This window comes from Triturus cristatus, chromosome 12 (genome assembly GCF_964204655.1).
Source record: "Triturus cristatus chromosome 12, aTriCri1.1, whole genome shotgun sequence".
In the NCBI taxonomy this organism is placed as follows: Eukaryota; Metazoa; Chordata; class Amphibia; order Caudata; family Salamandridae; genus Triturus; species Triturus cristatus.
Window position 1 is genome coordinate 83,724,174 of NC_140595.1, and position 13,445 is coordinate 83,737,618.

Below are 13,445 nucleotides of genomic sequence, written 5' to 3' on the forward strand. Positions count from 1 at the left end.
CAATCCTCTGCTGATGCTAATACTGTATTTAGACACTTATTTGCCCATGTCTTCTTCCATTAAATTTTAGCTATACATATATTACAAATATTTTTTTTTCATAAAGACACATATGTCATCAGCAGAGGATTGCGGTCACGTGAGTTATAGTTGCCTGCACTAACTATAACGGGGGAATTTCATTGGTTTTGTATCAGTAAAATGTCCAGCTAACTATAACATGTGTGAAACCTATGGTTTTTTCAGTGAATTTGCAAGGTTTTTTAAATGCTAATTCCTAACTATAACGTGTGTGAAACCTATGGTTTTTTCAGTGAATATATATATATATATATATTTTAATGTACTGTGCTTTTATGATTTAACAATTTAAATCAAATAAAGCTTATTTTGATTTGATTTTGACAAAGAATTGCTCATAACACATTATATTATCAGAAGCATTTGGGTAAATTGGCATACCCAAATAGGGGCAGCAGTGGTCATTAGGCAAATGACTGGTAGTGAGATGCCTCATAAGGAGATAGAATGGGATTGACAAACCGGGAGTCGGCTTCCTTCCTAATGCGGTTTTGCCCTACCAAGTGTTTCCAGGGGACGGTAACAACGGGAGCAGCACTGGAGTTCATTGGGGCAGACTAGTTGGCCTTTTGGAGAGATCTGTGTGTTTTATTTGAAAGCAAAAGGTTTGAATCCAAAAAGGGCGGTCTCAGCCTTTCATCCTTCAATAAATTTAAAACAATGGATTTGTAATGACCTTTAAGCACCCAGAGAGGGTTTGTTAAATCAATTAAAATTCCTTTATTCTGTTAAAATACATATTAACCATTAAATTCACAACTAAATAGACAGAATAAAAATGCATAGTTAAAATTATACCGCTACAGTCAGTCTACCCGACCATGCCTCATTCTAACAACAGCATTTAAAAAGCTAGCATCACTATAGGTAACAAATTCATCATACAATAATTGTAAAAAGAATAACGCAGTTACGAACTTGAGTAAAATTCTGACCCTTCAACAGTGGAATAATACACACTTTTCTTGGTTTATCATAAAATCCACAAAACAATGTAAAGTGCAGGGTATCTTCCAGAGACACCTCGTCGCAACTTCAAGGGCCCAACAACTTAAAGTCGTCCCGTCCTCTCGGAGCCACAAGCAACAAATAGAACTGGTTAAATTTAAAGCTAGTAGGTAAAAAACAATGGGTGCTATTAGTCACAAATATGAGATTGGGTTCCATTGACTGAACCGTTTTTAACAGGATAAACCTTCGGACTGTCGATTTCTGTATTTCCTGACTTTCACCGTCCCGTATCCTATGCATTAAGAAGTGTTCTTTAACCCATTTCCTATCAGACCTGACCAGTCCCCCAGGGCTGGTACATAAATGTGCCCTCCCTAATTTCCAGAAAGACTCCAAGATATACATAAGCCACAGTATGCGGTGAGCATGATCAAGGGAGATACCGTCCCACAAAATGTCCTTATTTAATTTAGTTACAGCATTTTTCCAAATGTTTACCCAACACAAGAGGCGGTGGAGGGACACTATATCTGAAAAATAGCATGAACCAAGTCCCTCATGAATACTAAATGATCTAATTCTTTGAGGCACGCTGAGCAAGCACCTGAATTTATTTGATAATCCGTAGCTGATCAATTTTCGCATACCTTCATATATCACTACTGTATAAAACTTTAGGAAGACATTTTGCCTAATCTGGAAGCAAAACCATAAACTGCTGAATTGGCCCTGATAAACTCACATGCTTGGCTTGTTACAAGGTTTTCCAACTAAATTCAGAGTCAAGCATCAATCCCAAATAGGAGAATGCTCTGATCTTCGATAAGGTATGTGCCCTCACCCAGAAAGTTTGCCACTAAGCTGATCATGGTCCTGCCTCCATTACAAAGTATTTATTAAAATGAATTGCTAAGTACAACTCCTTCATAAAAACCACAAAAGCTTCCAGCAGGATTAACAGACCACTCACGGTTCTACCCATCAGAACAACATTGTCCTCATAAAGAAGTCCTGGCAGAGAACGAGTACCTATTAAGGGGCAACCTGCTTTTGTTGCCACTAACACCTATTCTAGTTTGTTTATATACAAAATAAATAGAAATTGAGCTAGAATACACCCTTGCCAGACTACTCAGTTAATTTTAAAGGATCGAGTACAGAGAGAATCATCTGTATAACGAACTACAGCCGTAGTATTGGCACGAAGATCCCTCAAGAAGTAAACAATATTAGGATCAACCCCCACAGACAAAAGGATTTTTCATAATTTAAAATGGTTCACTATCGCAAGCTGATGGGAGGTCCATGAAAGCCAGGTGTATAGAACTCGATTGTGCCACTACATAACTGTTTATGACCATGTGCAAGTTCAGGCACTGGTCGATAGTGCACCTACCGGGTCTAAATCTGTACTGTAGTTCAGGCGAAATAATGTTTTTGTCTGCCCAAGTAGTCAGTCTGTCTCGATTGAACCTGCCCTCAAGACCTTCACGACTGAATCAATTCGGGAAATTGCCTGTAGCACTGGGGATTGTCCTAATAATCTCTTTTTTTTAAGCTGGCACAATAATTGAGGTATAGTAGAGGAAGACCTTCCCTGACAGCAGCGTTGAGGAACTGAGTCAATACTGGAGCCCATATCTCAAAATCACTTAGATGCAGATCTGGTGGGGATCCCATCCGGGCTGAGGGCCTTGCTCTTCGTCAGGCCCGATATACCCTTTTTAACTTCTTCTAGAGTAAATGTTAAATTTGAAGTCCCCTCCACAACCAACATAAATTTAGGATCAGTTTCAGGGGCCTCAAAATTATAAATCCCTACATAATGGGAAACCCACCTGTCTGGGGTAATATGATGGCATAAAGACCCATTATAATTTGTAGCATAACAGGGCTGGTTGCTAATACTCCAAAATAGGGTACTATTCCTCAGACAACTCGCTTGCAATAAATGATCCCAGGCTTCATTTCTGATACAATTCTTCTGACTTATGAGTTGTAGCTTGTAGTTAGCTTGGCAGGCTGCAATGTGCATGGTGTCGCTGGGCTTAGACTTCAGTGCTCTTTGTAATCTTCTAAGAGCTTGAGAACACCCTCTATCAAACCATTTGGATGCTGACTTAAGCTTCTTTTGAGTGTGGAAGACTAAGAAGGTCAGAGGCTTTCCAGGAAATACTAGAAATACCCCCTAAAACATCACTATATGAGGACACAATATTTGAGCACACAGAAAACTCAGATGCACAACCCGAGAAAAACTCACTCTTAAAAATCTCAGGGGCCACCTGTTTCCAGCTAAGTCTTCTACCCTGATTATTTACTGGCCATTCGCTGCTATCCCTTTGCGTTTTGATTTTAGCCGAATGCGAGCACCCTAAAGAAAGGCATACTGGACTATGATCACTAAAAGTGCCCTGAGGCACATTTATATCACTTATCTTGAAAAATAAGGAGACAGAAATAAAGCTAACATCAACTGTGGAGGCACAACTCCTCCCAATAAAGGTTGCAGGTACCAGAGGCAGTGGATTTGTCACCTATGCTTTATGCATTGTTAATATCAAAAGGGAGGGACACGTTCAGATGGGACAATGAAGACATATAGGAACCATCTCTCCTTTTCCTCCACTGCAGCGCGTTCTCGTATATCAAGAAGTATAATACGGACATCCTCTTTGACAACCTCTACATCACCACCTACTTCAAAATGATCGATGCCCGCCGCAAGAAGCAGGTGAGTCTGACACCTGGTACTGGTTGGATGGGTGTGTGCTGTGGAAGAAGGCATAGGCGGCCAGACCCAAGCTCACTACTTGTAGAATGGGGTAGGGAGTTCAGGGAATATGCTCTTACCTGGATCACTGGTTTGGTAGCACTGGCTCCTCACATTTATATGGGTAGGCCTTTCATCATCCAGTGCTCCCTCTCGTATGTGACTCAATGGTCTCTGACTCGGATTCTATCGCTGCTGTGCTTTCTGCATGAATATGTTTTCACCACATTTGCTACACAGTTCATCATCTGCTTCATTGCCTACATATTTCACCACACTATGGGTACGATTACGATGTCGATCAGAAAGCGTCCGACCGCTAGTCGGAAGCTATCCGCCCGCGATTGGAGGCTTTCCGACCGACCCAGTCAGTTTGCGGTCTGACCACCCAATTACAATGTCAGCGGTCAGAATGTAAACCGGCCAGTAATTCCGACGCAGTTCCAAATGGCTCTTGGAGTCTTCCGGCTGGTCGGAACTGCACCGTAATCCCCTATGGACGGCGTTTCTGCTTTCGGGATTACGATGTCGGTTTCGACAGCCTTTACGTGCTGGCCTTTCAACACAGGCAGGGGGTCGGAAAGAGACTTTGGGGGTCCCTAGCAGGGCCCCCTTGCCTCCGTGGCCTATGGTTGGTGATCGAGGGGGTACCTAGAGTACCCCCTTGTAAATCCCTGCACTGTGTGGCAGGCACCATGGGGTGTCTGCCACAGGCTATAGGGTTTTCCCACACACACTCATTTCTCTCTGGGAACCTGTATTATGACCAGTTTATGGCCGTAACACAAGCTCCCATAGGGAAAAGGGAGAATGCGACTGAACAGTGTTCGGTCACATCGTATTCAGGCAGTCGGAACCACCGACCAGAGGTCGTACGGTCGGTAACGAGACGGTGTCGGTCAGAGTTGCCATCTTAATAAGCACCTATATGTTTCTAGCTCACAGGGATCAAAAGTTACTTTACAAAAAGCTCACACGTTGTACCATGAAGACAGACTGGTTGCAACGATTTACTGGTCACCTCTCAGTTGCTGATTGCTGTATTGAGATGTTAAACTGGTTCTAATGAGGTACAACTTTGCCAGGCACTACCAATACTTGTTCAAGTGAGAAAATAAAATAATACTGCTAATGATTGTGCAGCATTCAGAATTCTAATTATGTTTTCCCTGCCACATAATTTTGTCAATACTCTCAAATAATATGGATTTCTCATGCAAAGTAAATAATTGCAGTGGCCTTTATTACGGTCTCTCTCCAAATAAAAGCCCATGAAAAAATACCCATGATGGTGCCGGAGCACACAGAGACAGCAGGTTACTAAAGTTTATAGAAACTCAACTAGAGTTTTCAGAGCTCTGTCAATCACCCGTATGCATTTTACAAAGAAACTTAAGTCCTGTTTTAGAGTTCAGTGGGGCTCTAGGCTTGTGTGGATAGTTTCTAAATGTGGGGAGAATGACCTGGCAAAATGCCCTCCACAATTCTGTCATCACTGGTTAATTGGGCTGGTTGTTGACACCCACTCTCGTTTTTGAAGACCATGCCCATTTTTTCTTTATCGGACTTTGAACTACAGCAAAAGAGAGAAATGCAGAAAAGAAATGAAGGATGAAGAGAAAAATAGAACAGTGACGAAGAGAGAAAGCAGGGATGAGAAACAACCTGTAATAGGGAGACAAGGAGACAGGAAATGTCGGGTAGTGGGATAAATAGGGATGATGTGAAATCAAGACTGGGCAGCCATCCCAGCATTGGGCTTATGCCCCTGAACTTTTTTATTTTTATTTAAACAAATTAAGCACTCACAGTTACTATGCTAAGGAAACCCCGCTGGTGGGATTTTCTCTGATTTGGCACATTCTCCAGCACCTGGAGGAATTTGCTTTAGCAATCAGGGCCGGCGCTAGGCATGGGCAGCTGCCCAGGGCCCCATACCCAGTGAAACAACATGGGACCCTGCGCTAATAAAGCACCCTGACCTGGGCCTGGCAGCTATGGTTCAGCGCTGCGAGGCCCAGGGGATGGGGCTTCCCTCCACTTGGTCTCACAAATTATATGTAGGTCTGCAAGGAATAGATTATGTGGGCCACCTCCTTTGGGCCTCGCACAGCTGGACAATGACTGCGAGGTCAAGGGGAGAGGAGGCCCTTCCCCTGGGCCTGGCAGCTTTAAACCATATTTCCGATGGGCAGGAAGAGGGGCCTCTCCAGGACTTCGTACTCATTGTGGATGTGTGGCCTAATGTAAGGGGCCCGAGTAGGGTGGCCACCCGTCTGTGGTTGAAGTGTGGCGCAGCGGCCAGGGCATCGGACTCCAGAGCACTGGGGCTCACAGTTCGATCCCCGGCACCGGCGTCAGGTCAGTCCAGCACCATGTGACTCTGGGCAATGGCTCGCTTAATCTTCCCAACGGCCCTCAGCGCCTTGACGCCTTTGGGCAATTGTTTGCGCTTTACAAGTACTGGATTTTAACTGTCTGCATTCTGCAGGTTTAGCCTGCAATTAGGGATCTAATCCTGCCCAGACAAAGGCACTGCAGGACACCCATGGTTCTGCATTTTAGTGCCCGCACTTTTATACCTTCCAAAGGACAAGCAGCTCTCACTCTTGAAGCTTTTGATGAGCTGTGAAAGAGATCCTTGTTTGCGGTTAGGAGGAAGGTGCTGCACAAAGCTGCTACAGTGACACCTTCAGCTACTGAGAGGCCAACAGCCTTGAACGAGGGAAGAGGTAAACACCAAGGGCACACTTCCAGGACACTGGGAGTATTACCTTGGTGTCTACTTCTTCCATTAGACCTGCTTCAAAGGGCTGCCACATAGTCAGATCAGTGGAAGAGGCACAGGGAGAGTATTACCTGCCTAGATATCAAACAGTTGGTTAAATTCATAGACTTAAGACTGCAGTGAACAGCTATATATTTACCACTCTATTGCATTTAGGTGAATATACCATTTGACAGGCACTTCTCCCCTCCCAGGTAATATTCAGTCCATTTTTGTAAATACATTTTGGCTTACTAGCAGTGTTTACATGGAATCAATAGGGAGCAAAGCAATAAGTTCAGAAATGTTATTGCCCAAGAGCACACAATTTGGCCAAATGGGAGGCTGGGATTAAAAACGTGTCTCTTATTTCCATATTTCCATATTTCCAACTAGTCCACTAGACCACAAGAGGGGGCTAGTGATTCTGATGGCAAAGCCAAGGGACTGCCCTACCCAGGGAAATGTCGCTCTGTAATGGGCCCTGCTCAACTATGGAATACAGTGTTTATTTTCATCATATTTAGGTGAAATGCTAAAGCACAGATTAGATGTCAAATAGCCCAGTACCTACTGGACCAGGTCCTGTGGCAGCGGGTACCTACTAGGCAGTATGCTTGGTATATACTGATATTTACCACTGGTGTTTCAAAGCTTAAGAATTACATTCCAGTTGCATAAGAGTTCCTTTTCTAAACTTGTTGCTCAAAATGTGAAATTGTGAGCAGTCAATGCTTACTCCAGGAGAAGGGAAAGGGATTAGAACTCAAATAAAGTATGAATAGTAATCACAATCCTTAAACTCATTTTCCAGTCTAGGTATCTTTGAAGAAGGCAAGCTTCAGAGGCTGGGGATTTAGAATGAAATAACAACAATCTGCTGCTACGTAACACATAGTTGCTCTGATTCCCAATACACATTCACTGACGTCTTCTGCATATGCAATGTGTCTCTGCACATGCAACGTGTCTTCAAAGGCACAAAGTGTCCTGTGAAGTGATAATGGAAAGACACCACCCTGCTGGACCTTGGCTTTGAGGCCCATAGGAGGGAGGAACCCTCTCCTGGGCCCCAAAGAGATGAGTCACATCAGAGTGGCTCAGGGTAGGCGACTCTTCTCCCCTGGGTCTTGCAGCATTAGACCAGGGCAGCGGGAACCCGTCCCATGGGCATTGCAGCACTAGACCATAGCTGTGAGGCCCAGAGATGGGACCACCCCTCACAGGATCTCTCAGAGCTACACTGCAGCAGGGCACACAAGGAAATGGCCCTAAATCCCCTGAGCCCCACAGCACTAGACCATGGATGTGAGACCCAGGGGAAAGTGCCTACCCACTACCCTAGCCCTTGCAGCTCTGGATCATGGTGGGAAGGGAACCCTCTTAACCTGGGCTTACAGCGCTAGACCATTGCTGGGAGGCCCAGGAAAGAGGGCTCCCCTACCTTGGGCTCTGCTCGCCTGGGCCTCAAACCTATAGACCACGAATAGGAGGCCCAGGGTAGTGTGGGTTCCTACCCGGGGCTTGTAGCCACGGACAAGTGCTGCAAGGCCCAAAGGAGGTGGGCTCCGTTTCCCACACCTAGGCAAAATCTTTCCACTCAGTGTGACTGATATAATGCATTTCTACTTGATTAGTGTTTAATTAGTGTTATTATTTATATTTTTATTGGTTTGCTGATATATGCACCAGGAAAATTGCTCCTTGCAAACTCACTTCAATAATAGTTAATTGATGGCCCTCCCTATTGTGTCATTGTGATGTAATTTCCTTTAACATTGTTTCTTATGAGAAAGATCTACTGTGTAGGAGGAAGGGTGTTACAGTTGCTAAGATGTTACCAGTGGTGCTAGGGCAATTTGATAGGACTGTGTTGCCGCCAGGAAAGCCAAGGACGCTACGGACCCAAGGAAGGGAAAAGCAGCTGGTGAAACCGTAGGGGGACTTTAGATTCCATCACCCCCTGCGGCGCGAAAGCGCTCATAAGCGGGGCCCCGGATCGCGGCGTTGGTGTTGCCGCCAGGAAAGACAAGGACGCTACATACCCAAGGAGGGGAAAAGCAGCTGGTGAAACCGCACGGGGACTTCAGATTCCATCACCCCCTGCGGCACGAAAGCACTCAAAAGCGCAGCCCAGGATCGCGGCCCGGGCGGGCAAAGCACGGGTCAAGGGCGGGTCCATCCATGTCCGTCGGAGACTGGGCTGGGCCTACTCTCTGACATCAAGGATTGCGGGACTTCATGGACATACTCATTAAGGTACATTACTGTAGTGTTGCTTGTTTATACACTCCCTAATCTTATGAGTTATGGTTAAACGGAAGGCCCGCACTGAACACCTGTGGGGAGGTATAGCAGGAACACTAGATGCATTTCTGACGAGGGCGGAGGCGGTCTTGACTCATGAGATCGAACTAACGGAGAGGCGCCTCTCTCTGGATTCCTTGATCGCCCAGAAGCGCTCTCGCTTGGATGTAAATCGGTGGGCAGCACACCACTAACTCTTCCCTTTTCATCACCGCCTCCCCCTTTAGTATTGCCTGTACCTGCCGCAGCCCCGGTTGCCTCCTCCTCCTCTCCTGTTGAACCTGCAACTAAATCGAAGACAACAAGGGGCCGGGTTCCATCTGCCTCACTAGATAAAAATAGTGAGCCTCCAGGGAGACGAAGAAGGGGTGGCGGCCCGGTGAAGCAGGAGACCCGTCCTAAAAAATAAAGAGGAAATGAAGGAAGTGCAGGAATTGAACTTGGTCCAAATTCCAACTTATATCCTGTGGCTACCGAGGATTCTGCTACTCTGTTTTCCCGAGGAGTGGCCGACGATATTTGGAAGAGACTAGAGACTCTAGTCACTGTACTGTTGAACCCGCTGCAAGTTCAATTATCGAGAATAGAGGAGCGAATGTCACATATTGAGGGGTTGGGCAGACCATTTCCCCATCAATCTGTAGGACCGCCACCATGCTCATGCCGTGTAACTGGTATCGGGGTTCAACCAACTCATGTGGGAGGGGTGGGACCTACGAATCCTAACACAAAGGAGGGTAACACGAATAGTAACAACAATATGAATATCACAGCATCTACTGCTCGTGCTGATCCCCAACTGTCACCCTCTCAACCAGCACAGCACTACCAGACGCAGGGGGGAGATCAGGCCCCCTTGTTGTACCTTCCACTACCACGAATGATTTATGCTGTAACACTCGACTAAATCCACAGGAATATGGTGGGAGGGCCTCTCGTCTTAACCCACATAGACCGCATACGGGGAGACCCATTAATGCTCACCAGTCCCTGCACCTCCCTCAAGCCTCAGCCCCCTTCGTGCTGATCCTGGCTAATGTTCCAATCTTAAAGGAGGATCAGACGGAAAACACCATCCAACTAATGGACAAATCCTTGCTCTCCTGGACCATCTTTGTAGGGATCCTCCAAGGGGCACACAGATAAGAGCACTATCTTATGAGTTCTTTTTAACGGTGACAAGACGAAAATCCTATGCTGTGCAGTTGGGAAAGTTCCACTCTTGCTCCCAACTGGCTTCTGGCCTATCCCCACGGTCACTCCACTGATACCCTCGGAGACGGTGCATAATTTGGGAATCAGTTTCAACGATAGACTGAGTCTAGAAGCTCAAATAAATAAGACAGTTGGGAGCTGCATCGCACTTATCAGGGTGCTTCGGAAGATTCTGCCAATGTTACCAACACAGGTTAGAGCATTGATAGTAAGGAGTCTTATCTTGAGTAGGCTTGATTACTGCAATGCTCTGCTGCTGGAGTCCCCAAGGTATTTGATTGGGAGACTCCAGAGAATCCAGATAATGGCGGCCAAATTAGCCTTAATGAGGTCACGACGCTCATCAGCCTCCAAGGCACTTATGGAGCTGCATTGGCTCGGAGTCCTACAGAGGATACAATTTAAGTCTCTCTGTATTGTTTTTAAAGCTCTGCACGGTCTGGGGTCCAAACCGCTGCAGAACAAATTTGAATAGTATGTCCCCACTTGCAGTCTCCGCTCTTCCTCAGCTACATTGGCGAAAGCCCCCAGGTTCCAATGAATAAAAGCGGGAGAAAGAGCTTTTACCATTGCAGCGGCTCAACTTTGGAATAAACTTCCAATTGACTTGAGACAAATGGAAGACCTGTTGCAGTTTAGGAAGAAAATAAAGACCTGGCTTTAGCCCAGGATATAACTTCTAGTCCTCCTATAGTCCTTGGAACATCGTCTCTCCCACTGCACTTACGATGGTTGGGCATACATATCTCAGCGCCAGGATACCCGTTGGGTCACAGTGCGCTTTACAAGTACTGATAATAATAACAAAGGTGCCCTTTGACACTGATAAATGAATCTAGAGCCCGTTGGGGTGGGGGATGAATGGGAAGAGCTGCACCAACTGAGAAGGGTAACCCAGGGGTAATCCTCGAGAATAGATTTTGCCCCTCTTAGTGACCTGGAACAATGTGACTGACTAAAACCATCAGTAAATCCGGCCCCAGGCATAATAACAGCAAAACCCGCCGATACTCACCAACCCCCTGGAAGTAATGCTAACGGGAATGGGCTAAACAAACTACTCAAGATATCATCCTGGAACACTGCAGGGATTATGAATAAGTTGAAGAACCCCAATTGGTTAAAAGTGTGGGAAGCTCAAGACATCAGCTGTTTCCTAGAGACATGGGCAACTAAGCCCATGTTTATAAATGGCTACCACTCATTTCAAACAAAGGCAGTACATTCAGCATCAGGGAGGGCCAAGGGGGGGGGGGGGGGACGGGGACTCTTTAACATTAATTCCTAATACTGCGGAAATTAATGTAAAGAAGTTTGGGGCTGTAAGTCAGTATTTCCACCTTCTTACTTTAGAACTGGGAAATGAAGGGGTATGGCTCCTAATCAACTACTATAATAACAACTTTGGACCTAATAAGCACTTAGTAGTAGAGGAGGTAAATAGGGCAATCGATGAGACCTCTAAAGAGATAGGGAAACATAAACCCCTATGTATTATCTGGGTGGGCGATTTTAATGTCCACCCTTGTAAGCTTAGCCAACATTGAATTTGAGGTTTAGTAGATCTGTTGGGATCTCAGATTTATCATTTCGCGCACAGTAAATATGGATGCACCTTAAATAGGCTTCTATTCACCAGAGATATGGCCATAATCAGTAACTTAAAAGGTCCGAAGGATCCTCCACTGAAAACTTTCTGTCCGGAACTTTGTGAATCAACCATCGATTATATAATGATTTCTAATTTCCTTACTGGCAGGGTCACCGACCTGGATGTTCGGTTTACGCCCCTAAGTGATCATGCCATATTGACATGTGGGGTACTCTTAACACCCAGGAAGGATAAAGAGGACCAGATAATTCGACCCTCTATACTGGCCAGGATAAACGGATTATCAGCTAAAGTGGACCCAAATAGATAAACATAAAATGGTACCATAGGTGATAAGGAAATCACAACATACTATTATTAACTGTCTAGACCAAGAATAATCACCATCAGATTTAATTTCCTCCTTTGAAGATCTGCTAGCTCAAATAAAAAGGGCACTTACCTGTCAAAAGTCATCTAATTCTGGGCAAACTAAAGGTTGGTTTGATTGTCCAAGCACAAAAACAAGGAAGGCTCTTATTAAAGCATTAAATAACCAACCTAGAAACAGGGATCAAATTACTTTAGCCCGGATGGAGTACAAAGAAGCAAGAAAGGAAAGGGAGAGATTTTCAAGGGAAGAAACATGGGCCAAGCTTGAGCAAGCATCCAAAAAGGGCAACAGTAGAGTTTTGGGAATTTATTAACTCACCTTATTTTAAACCAAAGGGCGAGCCAAGCCCTCTTTGGACACCAGAGAGGGTGAAGAAGATTGGGTGGCCCACTTTGTGAGTATTTTTTCTCCCAATACTCTACTGGCTATACCCGCTTCCATCATTTATGCTTGTGACCAAGACAGATTATCCTTCTCGCTTGGAGAGGTAAGGGCTGGGTTGGCAGCCTGTACCTGAAGGAAGGCACTAGGCTCAGATGGGGTCCTAATAGATTTCTTTCAGGACAACTTAGACCTTTGGGTACTCTTATTAACCAATGTTTTTAACATAGCCAGTTTAAGCACTCCAGTGTCCTGGAAAACGAGCATAATTGTCCCAATACATAAGAAGGATGATAGGGGGAGTCCTAAGAATTATAGGCCAATTTCTCTTATAGACACCACAGCAAAATTAATGGGTCGTCTCCTCCTATCAAGGTTGGAGCTATGGGCGAAAGAGAGGAACAATTTACTGCAAGCACAGTACAGGTTCTAGTGGGGAAAAGGTACCATCGACCAGTGTCTGAATCTCTTTGATTATGGACAAATACACCAGAGTGAAGGGAGGGAAAATCTATCTTGCATTTATGGATCTTTCGCAAGCATTTGATTGTGTTTCCTACTCCAAGCCCTGGCACATAATGGAGGCGATGGACTGCGAACCAGCTGTTACCAACTTCATACACCAGCTATACTCAGACACCACTGCATCCGTGCGTTACGGGAAAAATGAGGACTGTGCCCACCCTTTTAAGATCTTAAGGGGGGTAAGACAGGGATGCGTCCAGGGTCCGTTCCTTTTTTCGATCTATAGGAACGGACTAGAAAAGGCGCTTGTGAGTACAACTTTGTATGTCCCTGTGGTTGATTCCCTCCCACTGCCTATCAGGCTTATGCTGATGATGCCAAACTGGTCGCTAGAACAGGGCTAGGCCTCCAGACTCATTTCAGCATACACGTCCTTTATGGCATCATTGGACCTCCAAGTCAATCAAACCAAATCTTTTGTAATTGCAGTAGGGGTAGGAACACAAGCTAAAACACCTAG

The 13,445-nt window shown here is 45.2% G+C and overlaps 1 protein-coding gene across 1 annotated transcript in view; it reads left to right on the plus strand.

The window, feature by feature from the left end:
• DCST1 (DC-STAMP domain containing 1) overlaps positions 1-13,445 on the plus strand; it is a 249,222-nt gene that overhangs the window by 134,587 nt on the left and 101,190 nt on the right. The window contains exon 14 of the mRNA XM_085637022.1: positions 3,667-3,766. Coding sequence (XP_085493148.1) covers positions 3,667-3,766 — 100 coding nt within the window. The remainder of the gene's footprint in view (positions 1-3,666; positions 3,767-13,445) is intronic.